The sequence below is a fragment of the Ceratotherium simum genome, chromosome 33 (assembly GCF_057802395.1).
Source record: "Ceratotherium simum simum isolate JZ-2026a chromosome 33, ASM5780239v1, whole genome shotgun sequence".
In the NCBI taxonomy this organism is placed as follows: Eukaryota; Metazoa; Chordata; class Mammalia; order Perissodactyla; family Rhinocerotidae; genus Ceratotherium; species Ceratotherium simum.
Genome location: NC_141932.1, coordinates 27,644,656 through 27,654,800, shown reverse-complemented (window position 1 = coordinate 27,654,800; position 10,145 = coordinate 27,644,656). Strand labels below are relative to the sequence as shown.

General features: G+C 35.5%; 1 protein-coding gene across 1 annotated transcript; it reads right to left on the bottom strand.

The window, feature by feature from the left end:
* Positions 1-581: 581 nt before the first annotated feature.
* Positions 582-9,547, bottom strand: ZNF529 (zinc finger protein 529). Its single transcript, XM_087422193.1, has 3 exons — positions 9,117-9,547; positions 7,954-8,080; positions 582-3,086 (listed from the first exon to the last, which is right to left on the bottom strand). Exons 1-3 carry the CDS (start codon positions 9,234-9,236, stop codon positions 1,666-1,668), a joined length of 1,668 nt encoding a protein of 555 aa, XP_087278319.1. The 5' UTR covers positions 9,237-9,547; the 3' UTR covers positions 582-1,665.
* Positions 9,548-10,145: the final 598 nt, after the last annotated feature.

Below are 10,145 nucleotides of genomic sequence, written 5' to 3'. Positions count from 1 at the left end.
TGGAGTACTACACCAAGAGGAGGGAAACTAATCAGCACTGGTGGTAACAGAATAACCAGGTAGAGTGCAATCAAAGAGCAAATCAGCAGTGTAGGCACATAATAGCTCAGTAAATAGAGTGAACTATTAATAATTATAATAAATATAGTTGAAGTGTTTCAAAGTTATGAAATAGAAAATATCCTAATAAAAAAGGTAACAACAGAGACTCATTATCTTACTGTGTAGGACATGAAATATCTACCAATTACATATTTTAAGAACTAATTTAAATATTAATAAGGAATATTTAAAGAAAACATAAGTCAATGTATTCCAGTGAGAAAATGACTTGATTACTACTGCTGACCATACAAAATTTTAAGGAGTCCATAAATTCTGGGAAAGACACCAGTTTTAATAATTAAAATCTAATGGATGATGGTGACATAAATGTATCTAAACATAATAGGTAAATTTTCTTATAAAAATCTAATAACCAGTGGCTCATGATCACATTGACTGCATACCCAGGACAACTGTCCTAAAGAAGAGATGATGGACAGCTAAGATTTGCAACCTTATCTCTGTGACTGTTCTCATTTTCTTTCTTTTTTTTTTTTTGGAGTCCAGTGAGATCCCTAAAATCAAAGGTCTATTGATTGTTCAACTGCCAAAACCTAGTAAGGCAACATAGAGGAAATAAAAAGGAAAATTATGAATAGATACAAAACCCAGTTGAAGCCATGGTAATGAAAGTTATAAATCCTTTTAATGTAAGTTTAGTTATCAGTCTATAATCACTGCAATAGTTGTAGATTTTTGCCTCCCTTTAAAGATGGTTAACAAATTTAAGAGACTCATAAGATTGGGTTAGTAAAGTTTATGAAGTATTTAAAAGTGCTCCTTTCATTTAGATCCTGACTGGTACTGCCTCATGGTGAAAAGCCTCCTTTAAAGGAATTTTGTTGTAGTAGGTATTTAGCGAAATCTGTCGTGTCAAAATAGAAATTCAAGAAGAAGTCAACCATTTGATGACAATGGAAAGGAGATTATACATCTACCATTAAAACAAAAACAATATAAAACAAAACAAAAAAATATATACAAACACCATGCAGGGCCACAAGACTTTAAAACCACATAGTATCTGACTGGGAGTTCTAACTCTCTGGAAGAAGATAAGTATGTCATATATAACAAGCAAAAAATTAGAATGCAAAAGATGTATTTGAGTAATATTACAAATCAGTAAGCCAAAAACAATGAATAGACAAAAGAACAAAAACACCAAAAGTAACTAAGCAAAACCTGCCTACACAAGAAACTCATATAAGAATAACTCAAATAATAATTAGGGAAATACATTTTCCACACATTTCAGAAACAGATTAATAAAGATCATCCTACATAAATGGACATTCAGCATGTTAACTGATATAAAAGGAGAAATATCTGGCAATATCTAACAAAGCTGAAAGTATATATCACCTATTCCTAACCAATTCTACTGCTGAGTAGAGTAGCCATAAATGAGTCTGGAAAGAGATTTAATAAGAAAGATATATTGAATCCTCTTGATTACTTCTTATTAAATACACAGCTTTTTACAGTGAAACAGAAACAAAAGGCCTTTATACACATCTTTCATTCAAAAGATTTCTTACCAGTATAACTTTTTTGATATCAAGTAAATTGCCTGCCCATACTATACGTATTCCCACATTCCTTACATTCATAGGGTTTCTTACCAGTATGGATTCTCTGATGTTTTGTAAAGGATGAACTGTGTCTAAAGGCCTTCCCACATGCCTTGCATTCATACGGTTTCTCTCCAGTATGAATTCTCTGATGTTCAGTAAGGGCTGAACTGTGTCTAAAGGCCTTCCCACATACTTTACATTCATAAGGCTTCTCACCACTATGAATTCTCTGATGTTGAATAAGGGCTGAAGTAAGTCTAAAGAACTTTCCACACTCTTTACATTCATATGGTTTCTGACCACTGTGAATTCTCTGATGTCGAGTAAGTTCACTACCAACTCCAAAAGCTTTCCCACATTCCTTACATTTATAGGGTTTCTCACCAGTATGAATTCTCTGATGTCTAGTCAGGGATGAACTATTTCTAAAGACCTTTCCACATGCCTTGCATTCATAGGGTTTCTTACCAGTATGAATTCTCTGATGTCGAGCAAGTTCTCTGCAGACTCCAAAAGTCTTTCCACATTCTTTACATGCATAAGGTTTCTCACCAGTATGAATTCTCTGATGTTCAATAAGCTGTGAACTAATTCTGAAGACCTTCTCACATTGTACACATTTGTACGGTTTCTCACCAGTGTGAATTCTCTGGTGTTCAGTTAACTGTGAATGAAATCTAAAGTCCTTGCCACATTCCATACATCTATAAGGTTTCTCATCAGTATGGATTTTCTGGTGTCGAGTAAGTTGTGCATGCACTCTAAAGGATTTCCCACAGAATGTGCATTCATAGGGTTTCTCAACATCATGCATTCTTTGAAGTGGAGCAATTTCTTCAACTCTTCTGAAGGTCCTTCCGTATTCCTTACACTTATAGCACTTCTGATCATCAGGAATTTTCTGATGAACACTAAAGTCTTCATAAAAATGAAATGCATTCTCATATTCCATATATTTACAAGGATTTACACCAATATGACTATTTAGTGGTAGGGTATGTGGGTCATCTACTCCAAAGGTTTTCCAATATCCATTACATTCATAGGTTTTCTCACCAGTATGTATTCTGTCATATTCAGCAAAGTTTAAGTCACAACTAAAGAACTTCCCATATTCTTTACATTCATAGGGCTTCTTGCTATCATAAATTTTCTGATGTAATTTAATAGAGTTATGATTTTTGTAATTGGGCACTTTTTCAGAGATGATTTTCATTTGACCGAAATATCCCACCTCAGGTCTTTGTACTTCAATCTTGGTTTTGCTTTGCCAGTCATTTCTAAAAATGGAGGTCTCAAGGCCAATGAATTGACCACTTTCTGTTACTTTCCACTGAGAACCATTGTTTTCAATAATGTCCTTCCCTATAGATAAACTCTTTGTGTCATACTTGGACTCCAAATCTGAAAGAAAAGAAAAAAATATTTTTTCATGTGTTACAAAAATAAAAGTTACAGAATACAGAGGAGAAAAATTGAAAATAATTCACAATATAAGTGAATGATTAAAATGCTGTTATGAAGTCTGAAGGGTAAAGAAAGCTCAGAGAATGATAAGAGCATGATATAAGGTTTGTGATAAGGGAAACAGATTCAGTCAGTGGGTCTGAAATCCAGGCATTGATCATTACCTAGTAAGCTTGTTGTCAAGTACTGATTTCAGGAACCAGTCCAGATAAACTGAATCAACATCTGTAGATGTAGACCTAGTCATCAGTATCTCATAGAGACACTGCTAATGCAGACTAAAATTTGATAATCTATACATACTTACAATTTTGTGATTTTTCTCTTTTCTTTTTTTTTTTTACACAATAGAATCCAAACACTTTACCATGGATGACAAGGTGCTGCTTTTAAGACCTCATTTTAATCCATTATCTCCTTTCACCTAATCTTTGATCTCCTACATCAAACCACATTTCTTATCATATAGAGCTACCCAGAGGATGTTTTATTTCTCAGAAATGAGTTGCTTATATACCACCTCCTTTTCATTGTCCAGGTCTAAAAGTTACTACCCTCAAAAGGATGTACTGTCTGACTCTAAGTAAGTTCATATCTATGTCTCTATTCTAATACCTAGTTCCTTGCCCTCATATCCATTTTTTTCAATTGTGTATTCAGTAATTTTCTCTGTTGATACTGTTTATTTCTTTATTCCTTAAACTCTGAAAGGACAAATGCAATCATTTTTTAATGTACCACTGAATAATAAAAGTCCCAAGGACATAGTAGTTGATAATTACAGGAAAAGTAAATCACTGGATTTAAGGCACCTAAATAAGAATAAAGGAAATATTACAAAGATAGTCACTAGAGAACACAATTGATTATCAAAATGATTATATAACCATAAGACTAATGCAAAATTATAGCACATCTCCAGGCCTCCCAACCCTCACACTATACTACAGTGATTATATATATATTGATAGCATATTAAGATACATTCACATATATGATTAATGTGTTTATAAATGATTGTTTGCCAGTTGCCTGTCCAACTACGCATATTGTCTCCATCACTGCTGTTAATTCATTCCTGTGCAGAACCACGATTTTCTTCATCTCACATGTCAATAAAGCTGAGGTGTTTTAAGTAGCATTTTCACTATTACTCATTTATCCTACTGAAATCCTAGTCTCTAGGTAAATGTTTTCCTTCATGCTCTTTCACAGATATTCCTTTCCATTTTCCCATACTCAAAACCAACCATTGCTGTAATTTCCAAAAATATTTTAGATATTATAATAGGTATATACCATATTATAATATTTATGCAATTCTGAGCAAAGCTTGTGGCTGAGAAGGGGAATACGCTAACATAATGATATGGAAAAGGTGGCGTTGGTGGGCAAGAGTGTAAGGCACTTTGTAACAAAGGATCTGTTGGACATTGGCTGGAGATTGGCCATCAGATGAGGGAACAACATGAGGAAAATCCAAAGTAACTGATAAACATTGCATGATATAGGACAAAAATAATTTCCTGTGACAAAATTATGTTAAGTATAAGAAAAGGTGAAATAATGCAAACATCTTATTTGACTAAAACAGTAAAATCATAAATGAATGCCAGTATCAGTAAATCAAAAGCACTTCCACTTAGAAATGAAGACGCTCTCTACCAAATAACTGTTTAGTCAATGTGGAAATGTAAGTGAAACTACAAAATTTTCAGATGGCATTGAAAATATTACATATTAAAATCTATAGAACTCAACAATAGTCACATAAAAAGGATTTAAATGCTTACATTAATAAAAATAAAGGAATAAAAATAACCAATGTATGCATCCCACTCAAGAAGACAGAAAACAACAAAGTAACCTGAAGAAAAGGTGAGGGGAGAATTCAATAAATAGACAATCAGAATGTAATGAGTTAGAAAACATATAAAGAATATAGTTAACATACAAAAAATAAAATGACAAAAGAGAAAGAATTACTAGAGAAGGTATTTTTTTTATTGATGTTTTAATAGTTTATAACATTGTGAAATTTTGGGTTGTACATTTTTGTTTGTCCATCACCATATATATGTCTCCCTTCACCCCTTGTGCCCACTCCCTACCCCCACTGCTCCTGGTAACCCCAATACAGTTTTAGAGAAGGTATTTTTAAAAATGTTATGACTCCTATGTTAATAAACTTGAAAATATTGACTTATGAACTATTTTATAGTTAAATAAATGTTGAAAACCCCGGAAGCCATAAAGGTTGAGAAAGGTGAATTTGCTAGAAAGAGATAAAACTGTCAAGACTCACCTCCCTTGACACAATCATATGCATGCCTATTGCCCACATTGTGGCAATAAACCAGGTAATGAACCAGGGCTCCTAAAACTAAGATCTGAGTCATGATCTGGAGTAGAAGATGTGCCCTTGATTGTCGTGGCAGAAAGCAAGAAAGTTTTATAACATTAATGGGTTGTGTCAAAAAGACAGAGAAATCACCTGAAGGAGCTAAGGGAGACCACCATTTTGACAATACAAGAATCAAAAGAAGGGAGAAAAAAGTTTGTGTACTAAAACATGCTAACTAACTAAAATTAATACCTAGTATTGATTTTTTAAAAAAGAACAAAAAACAAAACATAGAAGACCAGAACTCACTTTTAACCAATTCAGGTATCTGGTGTGGGATAGGGAGAGTATAGAGTGAGCTGGGAAAGCTTCAGAAAGCAAGAATAAATTCCAAGATTAAAGGATCAAGTCAAAAGTATACAGAAATAACTGTAAGGAATTACTCAACAGTCATAAAACTGGGCATCAAAAATCAAAGATTGGTGGGCTAAAGTATGCTGAATGAATGAAAATCAATAAATCGATGAGACATAAATAAGAGAAGGTCAGACAATTTCAAGTGCACCATTTAAGGTGGCTAATTAGTTACAATCATGTAAAGAACATAATCACTCTTCCTGCCTTTCCCATTAGAATTACATTTCAAGTTTACCAAAGAGCATGAGGGCAAGTAAAAAATGTAGAAGGTAGGATGGTTTTAGAAAAACACTGATTCAAATAAAGATTTTCAGTTGTAAAAATCATTAGGTGAATTGATGATAAAGAACTGTATATCCACAGAATGCCAAACTAAGACACAGAGATCCCTTCTGACCATGCTATCTGAATTAGCTTTTTCTCCATCATTTTTAGCCCTTTATTTTGCTTATTTTTCTTCATAGCATATATCACTATACATAATATGTTTTCTAATTATTTGTTTACCTGTTTATTATACATCTCACTTACTAGGATGTCAATTCCATAAGAGCAGGATCTGTATTGGTCTTTCTCACCATTGTACTGACGGGGCTAGCACAATATCTCAGGTAACAGGTAGACACCTATTAAATGTTGAGTATATAAATGACCAAGGTTTTTTTAGTCAACAGAGGCATTTGTGTAAGTCTAAATACAAGAGGAACTGGAAAAAATGTTGGTTGCATTGGGGATCTTAATTTGCTTCCCCAAGTGTCAAGCTTTTTAACCACAGGGCTTTGAGGAGAGTTGCCCAAAAACATCACAAGGGCCCACTGCCTCCCGGAACAGCTAGGGCTTTTTACTTTGGTGATGACTTTTCCTGCCTCATCAGCCCTCACATACCTGGCCCTGTGTTCTTGTCACATCCCTTACAACTCTCCAGAGCAACTTCCCTTCCTCCAATAAGGTGATCACAACTGGCTTAGAAATGGAACACCCTGCTTACAACAAAGAAATGTAACAATGTATAAAAAATAGAATTATAACCAATTCTAAATAACACTTTTGAGAATTTGTTAAGTTTTTAATAAATGAAGTTGAAATGATAAAGACTTTGGAGAAGAGAAATGTGAGGAGATTGAGAAGTTGCCTATATATTCTTAGTCTTAGCAGTCTCTTCTAAAAACAACAATACAGGGCCAGCCCCGTGGCTTAGCGGTTGAGTGCGCGTGCTCCGCTGCTGGCGGCCCGAGTTGGGATCCCGGGCGCGCACCGACACACCGCTTCTCCGGCCATGCTGAGGCCGCGTCCCACATACAGCAACTAGAAGGATCTGCGGCTATGACATACAACTATCTACTGGGGCTTTGGGGGGGGAAAATACTATTAAAAACAACAATACAAGTAGTATTTATTACATAGGGTTATTGAAGAATTAAATGATTAAAAGTGCTTAGAACAACACCTGGTACAAGGCAAGAACTATGTGAGCTGAGAGGAAAATAAGTAGCTTTCTAAAACATTAAAAGGTCCTTGCTAGAATACTGACTTAATGTTAAGTGCAAAGTTCTTGAACCACAAAGCAGGTATCAGACAATACTCTTGGCAGGTAATGAATAAGAATTTTGTTTAACAATCTAACAACATATAAATTATACAGATTCTTTTAATAATCATAACAAATCAGGACATAGTATCTTAGCTGTTCTCCAAGAAGGTGAGTAAGAAAATAACATAAAGCATTTATAGCAATTCTGAGCTCAAACACAATATAACACATATCTCAAAGGATATGCTGTATATGTCCTACAAGTCAAATCCAGCTTCCTAGGTATCAAGGAAGGTAGAAATTATATGAAGGGACTGAAAAGGTATGAACATTATTAAGAATGATGACGATGCTTAATGGAGGTGTCATCTCCAACACAATGCTCAACCCATGCCATTGGAAACAGGGAAAAGAAATGTACTTAGTTTCTTAAAAAACAGCCTTGGGTCCACTGAATATTAACTGATATTCTATAGAGCATATTCTAAATTATGTGAAGCAGATAAATTTACCAAGTGAGACTAAGTTGCTGTAGTTCTCCATCATCACATCCCAGTACAAGTCCCTCTGAGCAGAATCCAGATAGTCCCACTCTTCCTGAGAGAAGTTGATGACCACATCCCTGAATGTCAACAATTCCTGAAACAACAAACCACATATTATAGGTAAAATTGAAAGAAATATTTTTGATGAAAACACAAGAAATAATCAATTGCATTACAGGAAGGGTGCTAAATAGTAAACAAGTATGCCAGGGGTAGAAGTCTGTAGTATGGAAAGTAAGGAAATGAGTGCTTCCAAAACAGACTATCTACATATCTTTAAAGAATCCATTTAACTCAGAGTAATTTTCCATAATGTGGGGTTTTTTAATTAGCTAAGCATGCCTGGAAATAAACAAAATAATCATTTTACAAATTAAAAGAAAGAGTGTATACGTGCACATTGCATGCTACATGAATTATCAATAAAGGTGAGTTTCTATATCCTTGTTCCTTTGTACAGCAAAAATATCTTACTTAGAAAATGGGATATGAACAATACTCTAAAATTTCTTGCAGCCCCAAGTTCATCACTATGTTCTCACCATTTCACATTATATGATAAGAATTATTACTTCTAATGACAAATTATTTAGTAAATAATTTTTACTATATTTAGTAAATATTTTTTAGTGGCTACAGAGTAGTCTACTTGGTGAAAATCTATCAGCTGTAATTATACTTAGACATTTAGGTTGGATAAGATCTCCAATTCTGGAAGTCTGTAATCATCTACTATTTATGTATGACTGAGATCATTCAACATCAAATCCAATCTACCTGGAAACTCAGGTTTGTTAAGGGGAAGTACAGTTTGCCCATATGTCATCAAATGGATCCATCTGCTCTTTTTCTCTATCCAGGACTATGACAGAGGATGGTAAATACCTCCATCTAGGGATTCCATTTCTACTCTATAGCTGTTCTTGACAAAAGACTGAACACACAGGAGTGATGAACATTATTTGGAGAATAGATAGGCATACAGGAGGTACACTGTGCTATTTGACTCCAGCCCACACTAGAAAGTGCAAAACAATGGGGATGTGGGACAGGCTCTTTATTTGGGCTGTTTGGTAAGAAGATTCAGAAAAAGGAAATGTTCACAAAGGAGACTTGAAATAGCAACTTACATGGTCCATAGTTAGAACTGTCAAGAATTGGTCAGGGAATTCCACTTCTGGCATGACAGCATGAGGAGCTCCACAGACAGGCTCCCCATCAAAACTGGTGAAAATTATATATAAAAACATACAGCAAATGAAACATTTGTTCAAGAGAATCTACTAAAACTTATTAAGCACTGTGAGGGACTGCAGTATTTGAACCAAATCTGCACCATTCCTTTTCTATCCCATCTTAGTGAGAAAAAGACTCCATTCCAAACTGGGACAGCCAAGGACACAGGCTTCTTCACTCCTCAACCTCTGCTCCTAGTCATATGGCCATCTTCCTGGGAGGAGTAGGACACCAGCATTTCTCATCTTGCCCCCAGCTACTTGTTGTTCGGGCAAATGCAGCCAAGGGATGGGGATTTTCTTCTGCCTAGCATCCACGCACAAAATGCAGGCTGTACCTTGGGTGTGGCACTTCTGAGAATACTGGAGTTCCAATTGTCTTTGCCTTGGCTTGTGGGACAGGAGTTCCATGCCAAGAGAGGCAAGCTGAGACCCGGGGCTGCTGCACTCCCCCATCTACCAAGCATTCAGTTCCTAAAACAGAGATGTCACTCAGAGAGAAGCATGCCATTGTTCCTACCATGAGCACTAGAGCTGTGGCTCAGAGATTTTGTCCAGGGGGAAAAGCAGGCCATAGCAGAGAGATCTCCATATCCCTCTCCAAAGGAATTGACTTCATTTGCAAGACAGTGTGGAGTAGTTCAAGCCTAAGGGCTTTCTCAAAAACAGTGGAAATTTTGGTGAAAGGCTATTGAGAGAAGACTGAAAGATTCATTGGAGATAAATGCTAAACCGTAGGCTGGCTAGTTTGCTGGAAAGAATCAGATAAAGATACTTGCGGAGCCCTTCCCGTTGTCAGAACAAATGTCAAACACTGACTTGATTCCATTAGTCTGTGAAGCAAGATACACCCCAGAGCATTGCTGAAAACAATAGTGCCATGAGTCACAATTAGGAGCTTACCAGCAGGGTGTAGTCAGGTAA